Source organism: Thalia democratica, chromosome 1 (assembly GCF_965202585.1).
Source record: "Thalia democratica chromosome 1, ktThaDemo2.hap1.1, whole genome shotgun sequence".
NCBI lineage: Eukaryota > Metazoa > Chordata > Thaliacea > Salpida > Salpidae > Thalia > Thalia democratica.
This window is the reverse complement of record NC_139165.1, coordinates 40,016,378-40,044,255: the sequence shown is the minus strand read 5'-3', so window position 1 is coordinate 40,044,255 and position 27,878 is coordinate 40,016,378. Positions and strand designations below refer to the sequence as shown.

Sequence of the window (27,878 nt, the reverse complement as noted above, 5' to 3'; positions counted from 1 at the left end):
TGTGTTAATCGTTGCTTTTGTGCTTTGATAAAATTTTTAAAAAAGCTAAACATACTATTTACGAAAAAATAAGGAACTTTCAAGGTTTACTACAAATGGTTTGAATAATTATAATTTTTCTTACATTAAAGGTATTTTTATTTATGTAAATTTATTATATACAAGGGTAACAACTAAGAAATAGAACATAAAAAATTAACTTAAAACTAAGAGATATAAAACGAAAGATTAAAAAGCCTTTAAACTAGGTTGTTTAGATAATTTTTGTTGTAATTATTCAGTGGAAAAGTAGTTATTAGATTTTACGTTTGTTAAAAAGTTTTTTTTTGATAAAACATAAGCTAGTAAGATTAAAAAAGAAACTTTAGTAGTATTTTGTTATTTGTCTGAAACAGCAGTATAAATGAAATTACTTAAATAATCTTTTTTTATAAAATTAATGTAATTTTAGATAGTTTAGAAAAAATTGTTTGTCTACAATATTCATTTGTTCTATTTAACTAAAACGTTCAGCGTGCATTAAAAACGAAATACAGCATTAATTATAGCTAAATCTTTAGATTCGATAAATTCTTTTAATTTGCTTGTTTAGAAAGTAGCTTTTACGGAAATGCTTTACATGAAAAGATTAATTTTTTTTTATACTAAATAGTTTCCCTTTATACGCTGTGCAGTGAATTTTATTTTCCTTTATGTATGTTGTTTATAATCTATTTTTTGTAAAGGCTTCGTTTTAATTTAAAATACTTTTACTAAGAATAATATTAGAATTGTTTAAACTTTTGTTTTAATCAAAAACTTTGTATAAAGAATAACAATTTAGCTTACTCGAGATATAACTTTCAATGTTATGCGAACAAAGCACTGCACATATGAAATAGATATTTTTTACTAAAAGAAAATAGCTGCTCTATAGACTATGTAAAACTAATTACTAATTACTTAAAATAATATATCGGTTAAAATATTAGTTAAACAAGTTTGAAACAAAAGTGTTTTATCAAATCATAAGTTTAATTTTGTTTCCACATCAAGTTATATTACGCTAAACTTGTATTAAACTAATAAACGTTAAGCTATCTGTTTTATTAAGTTTTTTTTAGAGTGTTGGTAATCTACTTATATCTTTAAGTTTTAAATGCAAAAAGAAATTAGCTTGAAAATAGTTGTTTATTGTTTTAAATCCAGTTGTCAGAAGCAGTTTTCTTTAATTTATATTTATAAACAAACTAATTTATTTCTAAGATTTTATTTAGCAATGTTATATGTTGGTTTGAATTATTATTTTACATTTTTTGTAATTAAAATAAGATCAGATAACTATATTTAGTAAAAAAGTTTAATTATTTAGTAAAGAAAACAAATCTTTCCAAATATTATTTTCACTTTAAAATTTCTAGTTAAGACAGAAAAATAAACTTAAAATTTCTAAGGATTTGCATAAAATACTTTAAAATTTATAGATTAAAGTAGAAAAGTAAAACTAAGGTAAAAAAAAATCAATTTTTGATATTTTGTTAAGTATAACTTGAAATAAGCATGGCTTTTTATACTTAAACATATTAAATTACTCTAGTAGTAGAGTTTAAAAAAAAAATAGTTTTTAAATAAAGTCTGTTTTTTATTAGTAATTTAGCTAGATAACTTTTAGATTCCAAAAATATATACAAAAAATGATTTTTAATTGTTTTGTTTTGAAAAACTATAAAAAACTATGTTTTTTCATAAAACTGTTTTTTTAATTTCACAAAAGAAATATAAAACATTGAATCAAATACTATTTTATTGAAATTCTATAAAATAAAAATTATGTTTTCAGATTATTAACAACAGTTTAGTTAGTTATAAACTTCGAAAGTGTTTTTTGTTGATAAACAGCTTTGTTTAGTTTAGCATGTAAATACTTTTTATATTTATATTTTTATATTTTTCATAAATTAGGTATAGACTTTATTTATATTTATATGTTAGTTGACTAAATTTAATATTTTTTATTAAACATTCTAAATAAATATATTAATAATTAAATTTTAGTTTAACCTATGTAATTCTATTCTAATTGTTTGTGTTTTAGTTAAGTTTTATAACTAAATAAAAAAAAATAGTTCGTTATAGATTTTATAAGCATGTGGGGTACGATTCGATGACCAAAAAGTCTTTTGTACACATGGTCGTTAGATCAAAAATTTCGAGCGCTTTTCTTTTATTTTTTAATATACAATACTGTTGAACTTTATAAACATCATAATAGGTCATTTGACTAGTACGAATAAACCGGATTCATGGATAAACTTAAATTGATGGTCCACCTTAGTTGCTGGGCAGGTGAAAAAGAAGTTAGTCAAACATTATTTTTTAATTACTAGTTTGTTTATACAATTGGTGTTATTTTATCATTTAAATTAGATTTTTATAATAAAAATGTTTTCAAATGTTTTCTTTGACATTTTGTTTCAAACTAATGTATAGCAACGTGTCATGTCTATAAACATTTAAAATGTTTTAGTCTGATATTGTAAAGTAAATTTAAAAGTAAAAACTTAAATATTTTTGTATAATCTAGAAGAATATAACTTTCAAATATTTTTATGTCGCTCTTTAAACTCTAAACCTTTAACTCTTTAACAAATTGTGGTTAGTTTTGTACCAATTAAAAAATATGTATTCAATTAATAGGTATTTTTGATCCACCAAGAATCAAACCCTAGTGAAATCCATTGTCTGGCAACTGTTGCTGTTATTATCGATGAAACTATGGACAATTTCGAAAAAGGTGTTTAGTTAAAACTTCTATTTTTGTCATCAAAACCGTTTTGATACGTTGCTGTTTTATATTAAATTAAGATAAGATCAAAAAATAATAAAGTAAATAAAAATTGCAAAAAACATTAAATAATCCGATACAATTTTAATTACAAAAAATGTTAACATAATTATTAAAACCAATATAATAGAAATTTGCCTCTCCAATTTACAATTAATAGTTATTAAAACAAATCATTAAAATTTTAGTTATTATTTTATCCCAGACTTTCCAAAGTTTGCAATATCGCTATAAAGGTAAACAAATTATTCAAAATCCTGTTACCAATTATTTTACTAAAGTTTACATTTTTACATTGTTTATAAACACTAACAAAAAAAAATAGGACGATACGGTTTCGTCTTCTACAGAAATGTAGTGAACATCAAAGCTCATGTGTTTGCTGCGGATCAAGTAACAATTAAGAATTTGAAAAATAGCGCTTTTATAAACGATCAGTGTATGAGTTCAGACGGTAGAATTCACATTTACATCAACGTTCTGCTGGACATAGTCGACGAAAGTGAAATAAAAGCAAGCTTCAACAAAAAACTGATTCGTTAGAAACAAACTTTCAAACTGTTAACAAAAGCTAAAACCTTAATTTTTTGATATTGTCATGCTACCCTAAATTTTTGAATAAAAATAATTTTTAAAGTCTTTGACGACAAATTTTATCATTTAAAAGATAATATGTTCAAAAATTTGGTGAAGCTTCGTTTTTTTACTAATTATTTTTTTTATATAACTGCCTTTACGTTACTTAGTATATTTTGTTTATTGTCATTAAACGCATCTCTACTTTTTATATGTGTTACAGCTAAAGGTAATAATTAAACTACTTGAATTTTATTCAAAATAAACTAAAAAAGTTATTTTAATTGACTTCAATTTGATCTATAAATATTTTGTACAAAACTAGCTTTTATTTCTTTTTAAGTTAACATACATAAATAAAATAAATGTTCACAATCTTTAATTAAGATTTGAAATATCAAATTTATGGTGTCAAACAAGTTATATATAATAAACGAACAATAGCTTAAAACTGTTAAGTTACACTTAGTCGAGTAAACGTTTTATAACTCGTATAAGAATTTGTATTACTTAATATTCTATTATGTTTGAATAAAAACCTGAAACTGTGAAATAAGTGAAGCACAGTTTTAATAAAGTTTAGTATATTGGTAAAAGTTTTAAAAAAATCAGTTGGTATTACTACGTCTTTAAGTTGTAATTCTTAATACATTTTAAAATTATTACAATTATTTACAATTATTTTACAATTATTATTTAGTATTTGTAATAAATATACATCTCAAAGGTTAAGCACATTACATCTAGCAAGCAAGTATTTTTGTCATGAAAACATTACTTAAACATAATTTTCAGTTAAAAAAGTTTTTAAAATCTAACTTTAAGTTTATATGACTTTAGTTTGGTGTTTACAAATTTTAAGACTGTTTTTATACACAAGTTCAAAAAAGTAAAGCTACATAATAAAGTTTTTGTTTATTTTTCTTTTATGCACATATGGTTTGTTATATTACAAGACATCAAATTAAGTTGCCCGCTCGTAGGTTATACTACAAAAGTTAAAGTTTTATACTCAAAATTATTTTCTTTGTCATGTTACTAGTTTTTGTCTTTAGTTAATTAAATTCTAAAACATAAGTAATGGTTAGAAAAGCTTTTGCCTATACATATATCTACATATAAAAATAGTAGAATAAAAAGAATAAAGTACATATAAAAATATATATTTTAGGGTGCTTATTTTTTCAGCTACTTTTGATTTTCCGGCTAGAAAAAATTTTAGGTTTCGGAAGTGCAAAAAAACACACTGTGCAAAACTTTAAATGATTTATAGAAACTTTCACCTTGACTCCAACCAATTTTTCAAAAATTACCTCAATGCAAATTTATGGGGTCCAAAAAATGCGACCCTGGAGTTTTAAGCTAAAAATAATTTTACAATGCTAATTATTACGTAAACAATTTATAAAAAATTAAAAACGATTTTAAGAAAGTTGTTTTTGTGTTTTTTTTTTATTCTATGTAATTTCTATCATTTTTTGTAAGTTTTCAAGAATCTCTTTTTATTTTCAAAAACCTTTATTGAACCTGGCTACCAACTTACATAGCAGTTTTTTAATTTTTTTTTTATAATTTTTATAAAATAACTAGCTTGTAAAATTTGTAAAAACAAAAAGCTTAAAGTGTATTTTAGCATAATTAATTTCAACATAAAAAACTATGATGAATATAGATAAGTTGACTTTTTAAAAACAACTATTGAGTAGCAATTTTTTTAGATTCCTAACAAGCATAAAACATATTAAAAAAAATTTATTAAAAACATAGAATACAGTATATACAACTTATATTTAAGTTTAATATAAGAATCCTTGTTAAATGTCCTACAAAGTTTGTAAGAAAAAATAAATAAAACAAAATTTGTTAAAAATGACTTCCAAATTTACTTTTTTAACTAATAAATTCAAACCTAATTTGTAACCTTATTGCATAAAATCAGGGGTAAGCAAACTTCTGCTCGTGAAGTACTTTTTAGATCAAAACTTTCTTTTAAAAACCGAAAAAAAAATTTTTACCTTAACACTTACAATGATATTCTTAACTTAATTATTACTCTTTACTTGTGCTTTAATATAGCTTATTTTATTATTTTTCTTTCTAAAATATAGTATTCTTATATTAACTACTACAATTTTTTGATAACAGCGGCCCGAGAAGACTTTTTTCTAATTAATGCAATCAAGTTGTGTTAGAAAAGTTTGCCCGCGGCTTATTTATGCGTGTCGACCCCTGCACTAAATCATAGTTGATAATAAACTACAGACTTTTTTTAATCTCTTATATTATAACTAAAACTCTTTCCAATAGATTCACAAGAATTTGGCTTGTAAGATCAAATTTATATCGAAAAAAGCAACGGGGTAGAAGTCTGATTTAAAGAATTTATTACTAAGATTTCTAAAATAACTTATGTTATCGGTCAAAACTAGTTGTAAAATATTCCATAGTCTGTTTATAAGTATTTTGTGTCCAAAAATTTCCTTGCTGACGAAGCATTTGATTCATGAACATTTTACAAATGCCAGTACAAGATTGTTTAAGGTCCTTCTCATCCAATATACATTAATCTCACTTCCTTCGTTTTCACTGTAAATCACCGACGCAAAACTAACTGGAATTGCGATAAAACTTGGTAACGTTATCAAAGTTAGCAGCGAGTATGAAAGCAACTACAATCGTAGTTAATTTGAAGGTTTAGTCTTTCAAGAATCAAATAAAAAGTTAACTTTGTGAAGTTGTTGTGTTAGGAACTACTTTTATTCAATCAAGAAGTCGATTAATATTTACAAAATTATTATAAAAAAACTACTTCGAGATTTAAAACTATTGCAACAAACTTGACATATTAAGTGTTTATAAATAAAAATAACTTTACTTCTAACAACCAAAACTAATTATAAACTAAGTTTGCTATCAATGGTAGACTGTACAGATTACAATTAAATGCTATTTTACTTACGTTTATGGTATAATTGTCTTTCGTATAGCATAGCAGCGGTTTTTATATCCACATAGTGGCTTTTAGTAACATCAACATTTTCGTAACCTCAACACTAATCAAAACTACTTAGAAACGTAACATATACAAGTATTTAACAATACGCATACAGAAATAAAATGTGTTAACATATTAGTCAGCAACTGAAACAAAAAGCAATACGATGTTGTTCAACATTAGGGAATTACGAATAGCAAAGAGGCCCTACAACAGAAGTTGGCAAATTGAAGTATCAATATGCAGCCCTGTTATGTACTGTTTAACCAAACTTATACTATTTTATGAAAATGGCTTACTTACAATCAAGTTATCGATTTAATAACTAGAAAATACTAGTGATTTATAGATGTTTTTTTCATCATAGTTCTCTTTTAAATAATAGTCATTTCATAATCATTGCTTCATTTATTTTAAACAACTGTACCCGCAAACAACACTTTCCAATTAAAACTGTTCCGTTATCTACATAAGGCTACCAACCTCTAACCTTAAGGATCTGATTACTTGATGTTTAAGTTATATGATCGACCCAAAATTTTCCTGGTTACACGACAATTCAAATTTGGACACCTCAAATTCTTAAAAAGTATTTAAAAGACAATATCTTGAAAAGTATAATAAATTTAAAAAATACATATGTAGATCTTATTAATCTCTACAAGCCACTTTTTCTTTTTTGCAAAATCTTAAATATTTTGAAGGTTTTTAAAATTACTAAAACACTATGTTTTTACTTCATTTAAGGTATATCTCAAAAAATAGTTGCTGTTTTGAAAAAGAATAAAACAGCTTTTAGATATTAACAGGACCTACATATGTATTTTTCATACTTCACAAATATACATTACTTTTTTAGTTGTGACCCTTTTAACTTTTTTAAATAATTTCAATTGTCAGAATTTGAATTGTCCAAAATTAAATAGTCGTGCACCCAGTTTTTCAAGTAGCTTAGACTTAAAAAGTTACAATAAGTAGAAGTTAGTTCATATACATATGAAAGAGTAATATTTATTAGAGTAGATACACTTGAAACACATTAAAATTTTAACCTTTCTAATATTTAAAAAACTGAAAAATAATAGTAATTAGCAGAATTTAAACTTTTTAAAAAATTAAATTTTTAACAATGCGCAAATTTAACAATAAGTAAATTATTTTAATTTTAATTAAAAAAAAATTTTATAAGAATTTAGTAATAATACTTTATTACCAGCTTTTTAGTGTAAAAATATATATTACAGTATATCATCAGTAGAATAATATAAAGCAATCAATTAAGTGATCATTTATAAGATAAGTTAAATACAAAATAATTATAACCTTAAAAAATATTTAAAAATTTTCAACTTAACTTTAAATACTTTATTTTCAAAATGGGAAATCAAAAACAAGTAGTGCACTATAATTGCAAAAAAGAGTTTTATCTATTACAAATTTACTAAAATTATGGTATGGACTATTTAAATATAAAGAAGTTTAGTCGAACACTGAGTTCAAGTCTTATATTAAAAAAAAACTATATACTTAATAAAAATTAGCACTAACATACATTAGTTGGTGAAACAAAAAAAAAACAACAATTAAGCAAGCAAAGAAGAATATGTTTTAGCTAATAAGGTAACAAATAAAAAAATTGTTAAAACATAGTTTTAGTCGATTTTTAAACTATATAAGTGAGAGACACTATATTGAAAAATGTCACCAACGCTAAAAAATTTGTTAAAACTTACCATTTAAAACAAATATCAATAGTTGCAAGATTTGTAAATCAAGTCTAAATATTTTTAAAATTTACATGTGGCAGAAAAATTAAGTTTTTGAAGCTTTTAGTGCCGAATAATTTACAATTAAAAAAGTATAAACTTATCTTTTGTAGAATTATGACTAATAAGCCACTTATAGTTCATTAAACTAACTTTAAAGTAACCGATCAAAAATCGTTAAGCTTTGATAAGTGAACGCCTTTAAAAAAAGAAATCACTTTAAAATCAAATTGAGTTTTAATACAAAAAATATAAATCCCCTAAATAAAAACTCATGTCAAGGACGCGACAGCAGCACCTTCAGATCTCACCAACGTGAACCCGTCAACGCCCTCCGTCCTGCTCGTGGTTGTCACGGCAACCTTTCTGTTGATGTCCCTGGGGTCCAGCCTGTCCACTTTTGAGGAGACGAGCCACACGTATGGGGCTATGTGGGCTCCACAGGGGCACCTGCGAAACTGATCGACGTAGTTGAACGCCCCGATGCGGGCCTTGCACTTCGGGCACTCCAGCTTGCCGTTCAGCCAGTTGCCCTGCGTTTGGTTTGGATTTTTAATCAGAATGTCATGTTTAAAATTTAAACACTGTAAATCGAGATTGTAAAAAATCATGTTAAAAAATGATGAATAATTTATGTTAGAATAAAGGAAGATTACTGTATAATTTGTTTTTATTTATATTCCAGTGAAGTTACTTTACTAGGATCTTTTGTTAGCAAACAATTAAAACTATATTTTGAACAGTTAGAGAATAATTTATGGTTGTTTTTGTATGAGAGATACAATTCAAGTTTTTAAAGCTAAAGGTGGTGAATTGAAACTATGTCAAAACTAGTTTGTGTCACTGACTTCCCTGTAAAGTTATATGTGATTTCGCTTTTTTCTTATTGTTTCTTTTAAGGGCATAGGGGGGGGTAAACACCCTTTTTTGGTTTTTGATCTTATTTTATATAGTTTTTACTAAGCTACAAGATGATTTTTACAGATTTTAAAAATTCAAAATAATTTTTGAGATATAGCCGGTCAAAGTCGGAGCCAACAATAGTATCCTTATGGGAGGCGCAAACTAAAACAGCAAAAATAGACTATTTTACTAAAAATCTATCTTCTCCTACGTTTTTTGAGATAACTACTTCAAACTTTCAGGAAATGTTCCTTGATATATTTAGAAAATTCTGTCGGAAGGAATTTTGAAAAAAATTAAAAATAAAAATTTTATAAAAAAAATAAACAAAAAAAACAGTTTTTTTTTTGTTTTTTTGTTATAAAATTTTTATTTTTTAATTTTTTGAAAATCTGTTCCGACAGAATTTTCTAAATACTGCAAGGAACATTTCCTGAAAATTTGAGGTAGTTATCTCAAAAAACGTAGGAGGAGATAGATTTTTAGTGATTTCTAGTTATTTGCCGTTTTAGTTTGCGCCTCCCATAAGGATCCTATTGTTGCCTCCGACTTTGACCTTCTATATCTCAAAAAATATTTTGAATTTTTTAAATCTGTAAAAAGCATCTTGTAGCTTAGTAAAAACTATATAAAATAGGATCAAAAACCAAAAAAGGGTGTTTACCCCCCCCTATGCCCTTAAATAAGTTACACATTAGTTAATTTAGACTAGGGTTTCCCAAAGTGGGCTACTTTGACAACTCGGGGGCCATAAGTTGCAAAGGAGCCATAGGGGAGCCATAAGTTGCAAACGGGCCATAGGGGAGCCATAAGTTGCAAACGGGCCATAGGGGAGCCATAAGTTGCAAACGGGCCATAGGGGAGCCATGAGGCTATACTTTGAAAAAAACTTTAGATATTCTGGAATTAAATATGAAAAGCAAAAAAAAAAGATTTTAAGCGTATTTATAGGTATTTTTTTGAGATATATTGTAGGAGGGAGTCATAGCTATTTTATTTTTTTAAAGGGGCTCTTATGAAAAAAAGTTCAAGATTACTTAATTTATACAGTATAAAATTTTATTTGTTAACTCAAAATCAAACACTCAAATTTGTATGTTGACCAGTTTTAAATGTGAAGCATTTGTTTTTTTTTTTTTTAATTCAATATTCAAAAGTTAATTGCTGATAAATTGAGATTATGGCAAATATACGACTTTGAAAGTAAGAACTCAGGTTTGCTTTTCGACTAGTAATGGATAATTTGTAAATTATGTGATTAGTGCTTTTGTTTAAAACAGAAATTTTTGACATTTAAAGGTTTGGACTGACAATTTAAGATAATGCTAAACTTACTTACTGAGTTTGACATAAAATTTTCTGCATTTCACTGTAAAACTTTTAACATAAATAAAGGCTTATACTTAAGTATTTTTATTATTCATTTAAAGCAAAGCTGTTGATTTTTTAAAAACTATGTTTAAAAATGTTAAAATTTGAGGAAAAATATTGTATGCAATAGTAAATTAGATAGTTGATAATAGTACTACATCAATGTTGTTAGTAAAGTGTAAATTAATTAAAAAAACTTTAGTATACAGGGTTCGTGCACAAAATTTATCAAATTGAATCTGATATTTATTTTAGAAATTCTGAAGTTTGTTTTATATGAGTTTATATCTTTAAGAATTTGATACCTCAAAAACAAATAAACCCATGGAAAAATAACACTAACAGTTGTTTTTAACTTTTTAAAATGATTCTAACATTATTAACAAACAACTTAAGAAATAATGACCTTAAATGTGCATGGTTTTACAATTTCACATTAGACTAAAAAAAAATCTAATTTAAAAAAAATAAAACAAACATCAAAAATAAAAAGTTATGTTCTGTTTTAAGATATATTGATAATTTCACATAATATAAAATGACAACAATTTTTTTCGAAACTTTAAGCAGATTAAGTTAGCTCCATTCATTAAAAGAAAATTAAAATTATGCTTCTGCATAAGCAACCTTATTACAATAAAATACCACAAAACACTGCAAAATCAAATTGAACTTAAATATAATACTCATAAAATAAACATACTCTTTCAATGTTGTCTCGAAGCCACTGAGGCGCCTCCTCACAATCAGCATCGACATACACTAAATTTTGATCTGCCGGATTCCGACCGCACGATGCTTTGGAGAAGTCCTTGTGATCTGTTAAAATCACCGGTTAAATATATATTTTGTTTGTCAAACAGTGTTTTATATCATATGTTGACTTTAACGAGAGTTGCATATTCCTGAAGCAAAAATATTAATCTGACCAACTAAAATCTAGCCTGAGTAATCATGAGTTTATAGGAAAGATATAGTCCTAAAATTTAAAAAAAAAATACAATCAAGCTTCAATACTTCAAATAATAATAATAATAGTAACAATAAGACTTTGTACATGGTTCTCACAAAAATTAAAAAAAAAATTGGAAGTCCATAAAATATAGCAAATTTATAAGGAAATTATCAAAAAAAAACGTTACAAACACATTTTAAGGCACATAAAATAAAATAGTGTCATAAACTTTTAAAGCAGTCTTAATTAGAAAATTATGAAATTTTGAGGGTTTTTGAACTTTAATTTAAATTAGCAAACTTCAGGTAAATTGTTTTTAATGTAAATGATCGCAAAAATTTAGACTTAACAAAATAAAACTATTTTTACATGTTTTTCATCACACGGTGTCACTGTTTTGGCTTTAAAATTTCAGTCACCATACAAAAAAACTTAGTTTAAATAGATTTGTAGAGATTTTCACATATTTTTCAGTTTTTTCTAGGAATTTGTAGGGATATTTCAGAATATTGCAAATTTCTGAAATTTATAGAGATATTTAAGAAAGTGGGAACCCTGTTAGCATCTATTAAATAAAACATAGTTTATAGAAAATATAAAAAATTTAAAAACAAGCTTAAATTAAGAAAACTAGTGAAGCTAGCCAGAGTTTTACAAAACTTTCAATTTAGCTCGAGTGTTAATCAACCCTGTAAACAAACATACCATACAAATTAAGTCAAACTAGTCTATTTCAGGGGTTAGCAAATTTAGAAATGGAGAACACATGAAGCCCAAAAAGGGTAAAAGTGTGGCCTGCAAGCATATTGTTATTTTTTGAGATGCTGCTCATGAAATGTATAATATAAGGCCCGCTAGAATGCAAATGTGACCACATATAATAAGTTTAAAATGTATGTGAAAGTGAAAAAAAAGGTCTATTGTAAAATTTACATACACTAGACATTTTGGGTCAGCTTGACAAATAAAACCTTAAACCACAACCGTAGTCCAGGAATATTTTATTTTCAAAGTTTGCCCCACAACCACCAAATGCCTGCTATTCTTGGTCTAGAATAAGTCTACTAGCTTTCAGGGAAGAGATTAACAAGAGAAAAACATAACAATTTTTAATAAAATATACTTATGATATTTTTCTTTCAAGACTTTATTTTACCACTAGGTTAACTTTTAAGTTTCCTGATGTATTTTGATATTTCTGTGCCGTTTTCTTTGTAGTTTTTAAAATCACTGACATGATTGTACCATCTTTTTTGAAAGTTCCACCCATTGATCCCAAATAGTTTTTTGTTTTGTTATCTGATCTGACTGTTGCTTTATATATGACAGTATCAACAAGCATTTGTTGTTGAGAGGACATTTATTTTTTGTTCGACAGTTGCAAAGTGTTTTGTTTTCATCATGGTTTTTTGTTTCCAAGTATTTTTGATTTTTTTTGGATAAACTGCTTAATATTGCTCATGCAACTATATGAAATTTTACATTTATTTCTGTTTATTATTTTGTCTAACTTGTGGTCTTCTTTAAAATGTTTATCTATTAGTTGCAGAAAAGAAAATTTAAAACTACAAAAACGGCACAAAAATATCAAAATAAATCTGGAAACTTAAAAATAACAACATTGATTTTAAAATAGTCTGGGAAATAATCAACTATATTGGCAAAGCCAAAAACCCACAAAGCAATCGCAGTACTTGCATTCTAGAAAAGGTCGCCATTGCCAAAGCCGACATAAGGTTTAACTTAAATAAACGGTACAAACTCTTTTATTCCTGCCCGCTTTTCAAAAGACTCCACTTCAAATTAAAGTCTAAACTTGTTTGTAATATAGGTTTTATGCATGCTCTTAAAAAGTTTTTATGTAGCTAATATTTTATGGTAACTAAAAGTATTTTTTTTTTAATTCAAGCAGAATTTTAATATTCATAGCTATTACAAGTACAACATTGTTTAAATTTTCAATAATTCTGTCACAATTATAATTATCTACATTAAAATCTCTACTTAAAGCTCACATAGTACTATTACTAAATTTTTATATAAGCAATGTTTACTTTGAAAAATAACTAAAAGAAAAAAGAAAGCTACATACAGCCTTTTATAATTATTTTTGTTGTTATATAGATTTTCAAACTTAACTAAATTTTAAACTTTACCATTAACTCAATCTTAATATTAATTTTTTTTAAGTAAAAATTGTTTTATTTAATTGTTTAAATGCTATTTTCCATAACTATTACATATATTTTCAGATTTATTTAAGCACTGACGAGGTCTTTGACCAAAACTTAGTTTGTAAAGTAAAGTCTTGAAAGAAAAAAATATTTTTTTTTCCTCTAGTAGTTAAGATCTCTTAATTTGTTTTCAAAAAATTTTAATAAATAGACCTATAGTAATTTTGTAATGTTATCGAGTTAAGGCCATAGGGGGGGTAGACCATGTTTTTTACAAGTTGATCTTATTTTATAGAGTTTTTACTAAGCTTCAAGATGCTTTTTACCGTTTTTAAAAATTCGAATTAGTTTTTGAGATATGACCGGCCAAAGTCGGGCCGCATAACAGGTTCCTTATGGGGAAGGAAAACTAAAACGGCAAAAAAAGACTAATGCATTCAAAATCTATCTCCTCCTTCATTTTTTAAGCAATCTTCTTCAAACTTTCACAGTCTATTCTTTATACAATAACAAAAAAACGTTATTTGTGACTTTAAAAAATTTCAAGTAAAAATACCTTTTTTTGGTAAAAAAAAATTTTTTTTGATGAAAATTCACTTTTTTTTTTAATTTTTGTCATAAAATTACAAAAAAAAGGTATTTTTACTTGAAATTTTTTAAAGTCACAAATAACCTTTTTTTGTTATTGTATAAAGAATAGACTGTAAAAGTTTGAAGAAGATTGCTTAAAAAATGAAGGAGGAGATAGATTTTGAATGCATTAGTCTTTTTTCGCCGTTTTAGTTTTCCTTCCCCATAAGGAACCTGTTATGCGGCCCGACTTTGGCCGGTCATATCTCAAAAACTAATTCGAATTTTTAAAAACGGTAAAAAGCATCTTGAAGCTTAGTAAAAACTCTATAAAATAAGATCAACTTGTAAAAAACATGGTCTACCCCCCCCCCTATGGCCTTAAATGAAAACTATAAGTTACTCAAAACCAAAAGTATCTTAATCAACAAGCCTAAATTCGTTTTTTAAAACAAAAATAACATAATAACTAATAAAATAATTATCATGTAGTTATGTTTATGGAGTTTACCATAAACGTTTGCTGGTTAACTAAATTTATTTACTTTATAAAAATAAATTGTATAAAATTTGCTATAAATAAAACCTTTAAGAGTTAAATTCAAATTTTATAAAAAGTTTAATTGCAAAACATTTAACTTTAAAAAATATAATTATTTCTACAACATTCACTAATAATTAATAACAAAAAATTATTGAAAGTTAAGTATATGAACTAAACTTGATACAAAGATTTTTTAAAGTTAATTATGAAAATATTATTTTATACTATAAACATAAAACTATTAAGTTTTGGCATGTGACATAAAACTAAGATTATTAAAATTTTGAAACCACAGCAGCTTTTCACTTTTTTATTTTTTTAACTTTTATTTTCATAATACCTCATTTTAGTTACAAAAACATTTTTTATTTTTTCATGTGAATTAATTTAAAAGATGAAATTATAAAAAAATTTAATATTTGCAAATTTAGTTTCATTATCAAAAGCAATAATACACAAAACTACTTTTTTAAATACTTAGTAACATTTGAACCTTTAATAGAGTTTTCATGGCTGTCTAGAAGGCAGTCCATAGTTAAGAGAAGCATTCTGCACTTTCTACATTTGATGTTCATTTTTGAAATATTTTTATTGCCTGCATAAAATTAAATATCAAAAATCACAGTTTATATATAATTAAAACTAAGTTATTATAGATACACATGAGAAGAAACTGTACTTATAAGTAGACTAATAAAAATCTTTGAAATAGCATAATTTACTTTTATAAAGATTTTTGTATAAAACTATGTATTTTTTTAATTAAAATTGGTAAGAAAATTTTTTTTTAGCATACTACATTGGCTAAAACAATAAGTTACAATACATTTTATTTAAATATAAATTCAACTATTTATCAAAAGTATTTTAAAAAGGCTGAAGGGCATAGGGGGGTTAAAACACTTTTTTCACAATTTGATGTTACTTTATATAGTTTTTACTAAGCTATAAGATGCTTTTTACAGATTTTAAAAATTCTAAACAATTTTTAAGATATAGCCTGTCAACGTCGGAGGCAATATTAGATTCCTTATGAGAGGCGCAAACTAAAAGAGCAAAAACAGACTATTTCACTAGAAATATATCTTCTCCTACATTTTTTTAGATAACTACCTCAAAATTTTAGGAAGTGTTCCTGAAATTTTGAGGTAGTTATCCCAAAAGCTTAAGAGATAGATTTTTAGTGATTTCTATTTATTTTCAATTTTAGTTTGCGCCTCCCATAGGGGACCTATAGTTGCCTCCGACTTTGACCAGCTATACCTCAAAAATTATTTCAAGTTTTTAAAATGTATAAAAAGGATCTTGCAACCTAGTAAAAACTATATAAAAAAAGATCAAATTCTAAAAAAGTGTTTTACACCCCCCTATGCCCTTAATAAACATTCTTTATCCGAAGATAAAGCTTTGCAAATCTAAACAAAAGAACAAAAAAAAATAAAGTTTTGAAAAATATTATGTTGCTGCTTTTTATAAATTTTAGGAAAATTTGTATGTTAGATATATGAGTTTTCAGGTTTTAGATTTTCAGGTCTCAATCAAATAGTCTAGAATGTCAAAAAACACCTAACCACTTGGGTTAGTTATAGTTTTGAAATTAATACAAAAAAAAAACCTCAGTGACCATCATCACATAGGTAATATTTTTAACATGAAATTTAAGCTTGTTAGTAAATATTCAAAGATAAAACACAATTTAAGCTTTATAGTAGAATCAAAAGTATGGTTTTTATACAAAAAGGTTTGCATTAAAAGTACTGTTTTTTTTTTAATAACAGCCCAATGCTAAAAAAAAAAGACTTTTTTGTTTCATTTTAGAAAAATATAAAAAACAAAGTTCTATTTTATTTATGTTAAAGCTTCATTTTTATTAGTAATTTAAAAAAACAACCTCAAATATTGCTTACTAGATATTGGTAAAATATGCAGGAAGGGATATTTTTTTACAAAGACATTTTTACACTAAGATACTTTTGCAAAAAATGTACTAAAATAATAGATACCAACCAAGGGTAAGGGGTAAGAGTGACAGCAAAAAAAAATAAATTAAAAAAAATAAGTAAAAAATGCATTAAAAATAAAAAATAAACAGTTACCAACCAAGGGCAAGGGATAACAGTGATAGAATAAAAAACTAACGAAAAACCTAAAATGTTTTAAATTTTATTAATAAAAAAAAATACTATTTTTTTTTAATTTCAACCCATGCAGTGCATATATCAACCAATAATATAACATATAACTTCCAAAAGTGTTCATTGGTGCATACTAAACTCATCCACACAAAATATATGGTGTGAGGCTTGAATTAAAGGTCTTTCTCAACAACAATTCATTGACCAGATGTAGCAACCTATCACAATCTCAGTTATTTTTGTTAAGCTAATCTAATGAACCCTATTTTTGTTATAGTTGTTTAGTACAAGTAATACCTTTTAGTTTAGTAACTAAAAAAGAGTTTTAATGATCTTTATGTTTGTAATGATAATAATAAAAAGTTTAAATATCCATGTGAAGTATGCAATAATGCATTCAAATTATCTCAAAACTGTAATCAGTGTAACTTATGTTAAGTATAGACTCACTTTAAATGTTTAGCCTTAACATCAAACCAGTTTGAAAACCATGTACTAAATGAGAATGAAACTTTTTTTTGCAAACTTTGTTATATTGACATTTTTCCCTTTAACAAAATAAATGATACAGAATTAATGCTGTTAAATTATAATCTTGCTTTTAAAAATATTATTACAGATACCTGTACTGAACCACATTCTGCTCATGCCCAGTAAACCTTTGCAGACAAATTGGATACCAAAGAAGTTGATAACGACTTAGTTTTTACATTTAAACATAAGAAGCTTATCCAAAAACATATCTCTACTAAAAGAATTAATATTATCTTATAAAATTTCACCATCCATAATAGGGGTCTGTGAGACAAAGTTAAATAAAAATGTTGATCTGGACTTTATACTATTAAAAAAATACACATTCCACTGCACAAATTCCTTATCAAAAGCAGGAGGAATTAGTATATATGTTAGTGACTCTGTAACATATACACTAAGAACAGATCTTATTTTCACTAATGAAAATTATGAATCTGTCTGGTTAGAGATATCAATAGAAAAAAATAATGAAAATATTTTAGTTGGATTAATCTATCGCCATCCAGGAAATTCAATAAGTGACTATATTAAAGAGTTTTCAGAATTTAACTAATGAACAATATACTTCAAAACAAGGAAAATTCCATATTTGGTGACATTAACATAAATTCACTCATGAAAGATAAAGAAACATTACTTAAAAGCTATTTTAATGAAATTGTTAATTTTGGCCTTACAAACTTGATTAATGTCCCAACTAGAGTTACCCACCAAGGAGGAACACTAATCAACCACTTTTATTACACTAATCCTCAAAGAGTTCTAAATACCCAAGTTTTTTTATTTGATATTTCTGACCATTTTCCATTATATGTAAGACTTAAAAATTGAAACTTTTCAAAGACTGAAAAATATGCTAAAACTCAACTTTACCAGAATTATTCTAAAAATAACAATAACAAACTTTCAACTGATAGTTCTAATATTGTTTATAAATTCCAAATATATAAGATAATTAACTCCAAGGGTTCTATAGACTTTAAGTTTAAACGTTTGTTAGAAAAACTTAAGGAAATAATTGAAAAAAACATTCCTACAAGAAAGCTGTCAAAATCCAAACAAAAATTAATGTTGAAACCCTGGATAACTAAAGGTATACTGAAATCTATTAGGTATAAAAATAGACTGTATACAGTGATGTGCAAATATAATTTTAGTAATACACAGAAAGTAAAAGAGTACAAAACTTATAGAAACAAATTAACTAAAATTAAAACTATTTCAAAAAAAAAAAATTTTGAAACAAGATTACAAAACTGTAATAAAAGTTCAGCAGATACTTGGAAGGTTATCTATGAAATTACTAACAGACAAAAGAAAAGCTATGAACTTCCCCACAAACTTGAAGTTAATGAAGAATCCTTATCTAATCCAGTTGAGATTGTAACTAATCTAAACCTATATTTTTTAAGTATTGGAAAACAAACTTGTCTAAATTCAATAAGCTACCAAAACTTTTCTATAAATGGCCCAAAAAGCTACTATAGGAGTTTTGTCTGGTTTGAGATTCATGAAAAGTAAATATCTAATACAATTAAAAGTTTAAATTCAAACAAAGCAAATGGTGCTGACAATATCTGTTAAAATGCTAAAACTGATGAACTCTTGTATAGCTCCAATAATCAGTAAACTAATAAATTTGGCATTTAAAGAAGGTGTATATTGTAGTTGTTTAAAATTGGCCAAAGTAATACCAATATTTATATCTAGTTCAAAAACAGTTCCAGGTAATTACAGACCTATTTCACTCCTGTCAAATATCAATAAGATCATTGAAAAGACTATATATAGTTGTTTGTATAGTTTTTTTAGTAATATTAATATACTTAATAGCTCCCAGTTTGGTTTCAGAGAAGGAAATTCTACTACTCTAGCTTTATCAGAGTTTGTGGAGAGTACAATAACTTCTTTTAATAAAGGTAATGATGTTTGTGCAGTGTTGTTAGATCTAAGTAAGCCATTTGACTGTGTAGACCGGAAAATTTTATTAAACAAGTTGGAATGTTATGGAGTTAGGGGGAAAATGCTTAAATTTTTTGAATTGTATCTCACTGAAAGAAAACAGTTAGTAGATTTTACAGGGTATACATCAACTTGTGAAAGTATCAAAGCAGGAGTGCCACAAGGCTTGGTTTTGGGACCCTTGTTCTTTCTGGTTTACATCAATAGTTTACAGAATAATACAACATTAAAAATCATAAACTTTGCTGATGACACTTTATTATATACAACATTTAAGAAAAACACGTGTAAAAAAGATAATGAACCATTAAACTCCCAATCAAGATGGTTAATGGACAACAGGCTTAGACTAAATTTAAATAAAACAAGATACATGCTTTTCCACTCTGGCAAAATTGATATTTGGAAAAAACATAAACTTAGATAAAAAATTGGTAATTTAACTATATTAAAGGTAAACAATTATAAAAATTTGGGTGTTACAATTGACAGTAATCTTAATTGGTTTAACCATATTGAAAGATTAAAATCAAAATTATTAAAGACAATAAGTATTTTATACAAAACACGGTACTAATTAAATCAAAACTCTTTGTATTACATTTTTAACTCACTTCTGATGAGTCATGTTAGTTATGGGTTTCTTTGTTGGAGTAGAGCAAGCAGAACTAAAATTACTGAGATCAATAAACTTGTAAATAGAGCTGTAAGGTGCATACATTTTTAAAGATAAAATGAAAATATAATCAGTATAAAAATATCAAAAAAAAATTTAGATGTTGAAAACATGTTTCTGTATAAGTTATGAGTACAAAATTTATTGAGTTTTATGAAATTAAAAATTTTATGTACAAATTCAAAAAAAGTATGGTGCCTGTTAATTTCAATCCTTACTTTACAAGTATAAACAAAATTCATAACCATTCAACAAGATTTTCAGAGACTAATTACTTTTTTCCTAGAGTAAATAGTCTCTATGGTTCCAAGTCCTTATCATATCTTGGATGTAAGGTATGGCAGGAAATTCCTAAAACTTTAAAAGAACAAAACTATTTTATAGCATTTCAATCTGGGATAAAAAATGTATTACTCAAAAATCAATCAGACAAAAGTCAATCTTAATTTTCTGCTTTAAATAGTATCACATAAAATTATTTCTTATTTATTAAGTTTTACTCTCTATGTTTTTTCTTTTTAAGAAAAATCAATGGCAGCTGTGTTGGCTGGGTGGGAGCAGAGTTGATTTGGTCTTGGGTATAGTTTTTGAACAATCAGTTTTTGTTTACTAACTTAACTTTTTTTTCATGTGAATTTGTAATTAAGTATTATTATTATTTTTATTTATTTAATTTTTTGAATTAAAAAAATAATTGTTGAGTTTGTTTGTTTTAGAGTAACAGGGTTTTTGAACAGGTATAGTTGAAACTTATTTTGTTTATTTTTATTTTTAAGTGAGATTCATTAACTAATTTTTTATTTACTTAAATAGTTGTTAAGTCTTTTTCATAATTTTTGTTTTATTTTTAAAATAACATTTAATTTTAGAAAAGAAAAATATGTAAGTTATAGCATTTTCACCACTTATACCTTTTTGTTTTATTATTGACCTTTTTTTTTGAATTTTTTAGGATTGCTCTTGTAGAGAGGGCAACAAGAAAAATGTGAATGTACATGATCATAAAAATCAAAATCTTTGGGAGGAGACGGCGTGGTGCCCATGGTAGACTATGATTTATATGGTCAACATTGGCAGTAATGAGTTTAAAAAAGAGTGCATACCATTTTTTTTAAAGAATTAGTTTCTCTAACTAGTTTAAGTTAAAAAAAAATCATACATTTAACTTAAAATTAGATTTTATCAAAGTTTTAAATAAAACTTATCAAATTTATTTACACATATATGGTGTGAGGCTCGATGACCGAAAGGTCTTTCTTCAGACCAATCCACTGACCATAGTTGTGAGCTTTCACATTTTTCTTTCTTTCTTTCCATTAATCAAATTTTTGTTTCTTAAAATGATCTATGTGAATAATTTACTTAATAAACAAAATGTTTTCCATTTTGGAAATTCCCGTTGCTGAGAATATTTTGCTACTAATGTCATTTATTATAAATTATTTGTTGAACAATTTGCTGTGTTCCTTCCTTAGTTTAATTGAAGCAATTACAAAAATATGAAGAAAAAAAATTTTTGTAAGTAGTTAGTTTAAAATATTTTTTAAAAGTATGAAAGTTTAAACATATTTTTTTTTAAATCCAAAATTTTTTAATTTTTGATATTTTAAATAAGATATATTTCATATATTGAACAAGAATTATAAAAAAACAAAAACTTGTAGATATTAACGTAAAGAAAAAGTTATTTGTTGTAAATTTGTGTTATAAACTGTTCATTTAAAATTTTAGCTGTTCATAAACAATTTTAAACTAGTTTGTGATGTGAAATTAAATTAATTATCTCTTTTAAAAAACTGTAGATAAATTTTACTTAAAAATCTTATTTCACTCGGTGCAAGCTAAAAATATGCTTACTTTTTGGTAAAAAGCAAAAAATTTTACAGATAATATAAATTTGCATAATTATTTGAAAAATACTAACACACGGTATTATTAAACTAAACAAAATTTGATTACTTGCGAAAAAAAAAGTTTGCTTAGATTAGACGTTAGATAAACAATATTTTCTAATAAAATTAATAAATTTTTTTGTATGTGATGTGACATTACTTTTCAATGCTTAGAAAGATATTTAAACTGTATGCTTAAACCTTTTACGCCAATGAAAACAGAGGTTTAAAACAATAAAATCAATTAAAATTGATGTACCTTTAACACTTTTTTTTAAGCCGCATTTTATATTCTTCTGGTAAAAAATCATTGCTTAATAACAGCATTAAATAAAGTTAAAAGCTCATACCATTATAGAAAATAACTAAACAAATTGATAACTACAAAAAAGGCAGCTATAAATTACAATTAAGTTATTTTAAAAAAGATGTAAAGATTAATGGTCAAGTAAAGGAAAAAGGATATTTACCAAAATTAGCCAGTGGTTCTTAATTGACCCAACTTTTAAACTTTTCAACGTTGCTGAATGCTGACAACAGATTTTTCAGCAGATTGTTTAAAAACGGGTCTTACAAACACAAAATAAAAGAACAAGTTTTGAGTATTAAAACTGCCAGTGAGAATAAAAAAACGAGAGTTACTTTGGCTCGTATAGCTTTTTTTGCGATTTTTAAAAAATGTCCAAAATTTAGATTTAATTGTTTTCCTTATCTTTAAATCTTACTTGAAATTTTTTTATTCTAAATAACGTTCTTTGCTTTGCTTTTCACAATAATTTCCATCGAATTGGTGTTTGAATTTAGTACTGGGGCCCTTTTAAAAATTTTAAGTTTTTTTCAATTTTATTACTTATTTTACATTTTTTCAAAAAATTAAATAACAATTTTTTTTCTAGTAAACTAAGTTTATTATAAAAGATTTTTTTCTTTCTTTAATCGTTTATTTTTTTCAATCTGTTTCTTTAGTCAAGCCTGATTTGTAGTATTTTGTTCATTTATCAGCAACTGCTATCTAAATTAAAAATTTTTAAAACTGGCCATTTTTTTAAAAAGAAGAAATTTGATAAAACTAATATAAATAGAAAAAAATCTTCGTTTTATAAAGTCTTTTAAATAGTTCATTATTTGTAGCTAATCAATATCTTTTATCAGTAATGTTATTGATCAGAAGCTGTAATATAGCAGGAGCCAGGAGGTAACCTTTCATAACAATTGTAGTTGATACAGCTAAAAGTAACAACTTTGAATGTAAAATTAAAGAATTTTATCTATATCATACATAGCTAAAATTTATTAATAATTTTTTTGATAATTTCAAATTTAAATGTTATGATTGTGTTAAGATAAATTCAGTGAACAGTATTTTTACTGCTATATTCAATTTAGACATTTTATTCTGTATAAAACTAAATAAGTAGAGTCAGTGGTCTAATTTTTCTTGCTTTGTACTGTAGTTTAAGACAATTATTTTTTACAATTTATGTTTAGGATGTCACATAAGTTTTAATTCTTTTGAAAATCTTCCAACTATTTATAAATTATAATATATATATATTGAAATAATTACAGGTAAATTATATTTAAAATTAAAATTTATATAAGTGTATTGTAAAACTTAATTATAAAAGTTTGTTAATAAATTATTGTGTTTTTCCAACATCCTGAAAAAGAAATTTATTAATAAAAAATATTATTATAAAAGAATACAGAATTACAATGCCAGTTGTAGTTAAGAGAGCCAAAAGTTTCAGCTTAGGTTGTGAAATTAAAAGAAGTTTTAAACAAATGAAATATAGTTAAAAAAATTTTTGATTTTCAATATTATTTTTTAAAAGTGTGAATATGTTATGACCATTTCAGTGAACCGCACTACAGCTTTTATTATTTATATTTCAAAACAAATAATAAAATTACAGAATCTTTTTGTAATTTATTAACTCTTTGCTATTTTTCTACTACTTTTAAACTGTTTATTTTTATATGTATTTATACAGAAGTACTTCAGTATTTTCAACAAATAACCAAAAAATCATTTTTTTTGCTATTAATATGTAATAACTAAGTATTTAAGTAGAAATAACAGTTTTTTTATTAAAGTTGCTTTTTACCACAACTTTTACTATTTAAACATAAAAGTCTGATTTTTTTTTCTAAAGATTGAGAATTTATTTGTACAGAAATGTTAATTAGTTTTTTTAAGTTTACATACTTTGTGCAGTTTAAAAAAAATATTTTATTTGATATAAGCTTGTTTCACATTATTATTAGTAATTTAATTAGCACAACTTTTACTGTTTCATTTATCAAGTTTTTTTTTACTAAAACAGGATTTTTTTTATATATTCTATTCATTAACTAAGTGAAATGGCAAGAAGGATTGATAAGGAAAAAACAGACCTTGTGAAAAGCCCAATTGAAAATATTGAAATCAAATTTGATCCGCGAAATATCTTCCAATGGGACTGCTTCATCACAGGTCCGAAATATAGTCCCTACGAAGGTCATGTGTACAAGGTCATTGTTAAGCTTCCTTCGGATTACCCGTTTAATCCACCAAAGGTTGTATTTTTTTAAATTAAGTAACAGAACTAGTATGTAGTAAAAAAAGGGGAGTTACTTTAAACCAGGGTTTACCAAACTTTTTTTTTTTCAAAAGGCCTCCTTTAAAGAATTTAAAATGGCATCCTTCAGCAACATTTCTGAAAAAACTACCTTAATGGCTTATTTCCTTATTTTTCTTCATTTCTAGTATAAGTTTCAAAACTACCATTAAAAACGCATAAGATCCATTTTTCTTTTAATCATCAACTCTAGAACATCTTTTGTAAGTTTCAATTTATGACCTCCTGGCCCCTTGTGGCCCGTTTGCTGCTCATGTCCTAAACTTTGTAATGATCCCAAAGGGGTCACTTGTCCTTGTTTTGGAAACCCTGCTTTAAACATTGCCACAAATTTTTTGATTTAGATTGTTGAAAATTAATATCAGTTTATATATATATATTTTTACTGATTCTCAAAAAAAAAAAACTATTAACTTGAAAAAAACAAACATTCTATTTTTCCTATTTAAGTTTGCTACAATGTTCTTTATAAAAGTGATCAATTAAATCTTTTTAGTTCCACGTCTAAGTTTAAAGTCAAACTTAAATACTTAACTATGTTCTTAATTTGACTGGAAGCTAAGTTCCATAATTAATTGATTATCTTTTCTATAGGCTCGCAAATTAAGCTAAGGTTCGTAGTGAAAGTCATACGAATAGTTAACCTTTAGTAAGCTTAATACTCTAACTGCTTTTTAAGGTCTACTTAGATCTAACTGACTAATCTTTTTTTAATGTACAAAACTTTTAATGTGTACATTGGAGCTCGCTTATATTGTTTTAAATTTTATTTTATTATCCTAGGTTACCATGGAAACGAAGATTTATCATCCCAACATCGATTCGGATGGCAAAATAGGCCTTTGGATCTTAGAAAAAAGTCAGTGGTCACCGGCTACTTACATCATGCAAGTACTTCTTTCCCTGTTAAGTATCTTTTGCGACCCCGATCTGAACAGTCCACTTAACCTGGATGCTGCCAGGTAGTAGAAATTAAAAAGAAAAAAAAGTTATGTTTAAATAAATAGCCATAAATGTATGTATAATATTTTGTATGAATAAATTCATAATATTTTTTTGCAGAAACTATGTTTACTTTTTGATTAATAGAAAACGAACTGTTTTATTTTAATTATTAGTTGGTAATTTATGGTGTAAGATACTATTAGTCACATTAAGGAACTTAATTGTATAAAACACTTGTATTATAAAAGTACACTACAAAAATTATATTCATATCAAAATTTTATTTTACAGTACAGAGTCAGTGATATTTACAATTGTATTTGAATATAAACTTATATAGTTTTATTATTTATTTTCAGATTGTACAAAACCAACAGGGTTGCTTACAATGAAAAGGTAAAAGAGTTGTACGCTGAAAAAGTTGAAGAGTAAAATTTATATTGACTACAATTGGTACCAATTTGATGAATTATATTGCATTTGAATGCAAATATATTATATTTTTGTCGCTGAACAGTTAATAAATGTAAATTACTAATTTGGTTATACATTTTTTGTTCATCATTTGTTTTGTTGTAGTAGGTAATAAAAATTTAACTTTTTAGACGATCGTTCTTTGTCTGCTATGTATCTTAATCTCGCTAGAAACAACATTTTTTAAATGAAGTGCAGCGGTCGGCGAACTGCGGATCGTGAACACTTTTTCGTTTGAATGGAATGCGGTCCGCGTTAGAAAATTTTGTGGCCCGCTGGCATGTATATGTGGCCCGCTGAGTAAAAATATATTTAAAGTTAAGTTTTTTTTTGGTAGTTTGGTTTAATTTGATTGTTTTCGTTTTAAGACCCTGTATGATGATTTGAAATAAGTAAAAGACTTTACTGCTTTATATTGAAAATTTGAAATAGACAGATAAGCATTCTAACAGGTTTTTTTCTCAGTTCATAATAACTTTCGTCTTACAGCAGCAAGTAGTTATCTAAAAAAAGAGTGTAAAGAGTGCTGGGATTTAGTAAGTTAGTTATAGTTTATAGCCTATTTAGTGAATAAACTAAATTCAAATGTTTTTTTTATTTTAAAAAAAAGTAATGCACAATATTTTACTTAAATGTCATTTCCTTACATATAAGGTGTTCTTTTTAAATATTTTTGAGTTGTTATATTACTAATTCTTAATTTTTAGTTAGCACAACAACACTTAAAACGACATAATAATAAGAAATGAGATTATTTTATTTAGGTTTTAACTTATTTTGATATTTTAGAAATTCTTTGCACTGTAAATTAATTCCTATGCACACCAATTTAAAAATATGCTCATATTTCAAATTACTTTTTATTTAACAGTTAAGTTAGAATAAGCTTAGTTTATGCATATTTTCATAAAGTTATTGCTTCTACATGTAATATAAATGTGTACATACACATTTAAAACTATATTATGACATATATATATATATATATATATATATATATAGTTTTTGTTAGGTAAACATTTTAATTTTTCAAACAACGTTTTTTGGCAAATAAACAACAAAACATTGCCACACATTCAGACTATGACTGTTTAAATACTTCAAACCTCAGGCCAACTCAGTCATTTTTTCAGTTTTTGGCTTGAATTGCTTTTAGTATACGAAAATATAAGGTTAGTTTTTGGTAACTCAGGCTGACTTTTTTGCTTTAAAAAGTAAAAAATTAAATTTATGATGTAAATTTAGTTAAATTCACAGTGTTAGTTTAAATTAAAATATATATCAAACTTTAAGTCTTGCAGCAGATATAATTAGAAATATTATTTATATTGTTGTATACATATAAATGTGAACAATCAGTGTAGCTAAAAAATTTGAACCCCGGAAAAGCTTTGAATTTGACAATTTTGAAAAATTCTGGATTTAAAACAATTTTTAAATGTAAAGTAATGAAACTTCGATTTGACACAAAAAATCTAACATATAAACATTTTTTATTAAAAAAAATCATTAAGAGTAGCTTAACAGTATTTATTTTAACATTGATATTTTCTTTAAGGCAGTTTTTAAAGCTTTAACTTAGTTTTGTACTGAAAATAAAAGAAAAAAATTTCACTCTAGAAATTTTATACTGTTGCATGCACCTTTGCTTTTAAAATGTATTCACCTATTGTTGTGCTTTGTATTGGAACTAAACCTAGAAACACTTCAAAAATGTCAAAATTAGTAAAAAACCTCTAATAAAAATTCTCAGATTAGCATTACTTGTTATATGAGTACTCTCATCTTAACAGATTGGTTAAAGTTCTAATTTGATTTATTCAGCTTTATAATCTTCAGTTATTTCCTAAACTCGAATAGTTGTTGTCATTCAACAAGTAAACAAATATTTTTACTACTGCCTACATAAATTCTTCAAAAAAAAACTAAAACTTTAAAGGGTATCTTCTTTTTATGTA

At 25.4% G+C, this 27,878-nt stretch overlaps 1 protein-coding gene and 1 pseudogene across 1 annotated transcript; one reads left to right on the top strand and one right to left on the bottom strand.

Annotated features, from left to right (window-relative positions):
• Positions 1–8,158: 8,158 nt before the first annotated feature.
• Positions 8,159–21,296, bottom strand: LOC145847497 (E3 ubiquitin-protein ligase RNF180-like). The gene is made up of 4 exons (XM_082953629.1): positions 21,207–21,296; positions 15,172–15,273; positions 11,139–11,254; positions 8,159–8,694 (listed from the first exon to the last, which is right to left on the bottom strand). Exons 1-4 carry the CDS (start codon positions 21,208–21,210, stop codon positions 8,434–8,436), a joined length of 483 nt encoding a protein of 160 aa, XP_082809755.1. The 5' UTR covers positions 21,211–21,296; the 3' UTR covers positions 8,159–8,433.
• A 2,948-nt stretch (positions 21,297–24,244) lies between these two features.
• Positions 24,245–25,878, top strand: LOC145835926 (ubiquitin-conjugating enzyme E2-17 kDa pseudogene; annotated as a pseudogene).
• The last annotated feature ends 2,000 nt before the right edge of the window (positions 25,879–27,878 follow it).

What these genes read in the sequence shown, in the direction of transcription:
- LOC145847497 (XM_082953629.1), bottom strand. An exon ending in CCATGAAAACTCTATTAAAG is followed by an intron (nt 11,255 to 15,171) that starts GTTCAAATGTTA and finishes TGATTTTAACAG; the next exon opens with ATCACAAGGACTTCTCCAAA. An exon ending in TTCGAGACAACATTGAAAGA is followed by an intron (nt 8,695 to 11,138) that starts GTATGTTTATTT and finishes AACCAAACGCAG; the next exon opens with GGCAACTGGCTGAACGGCAA.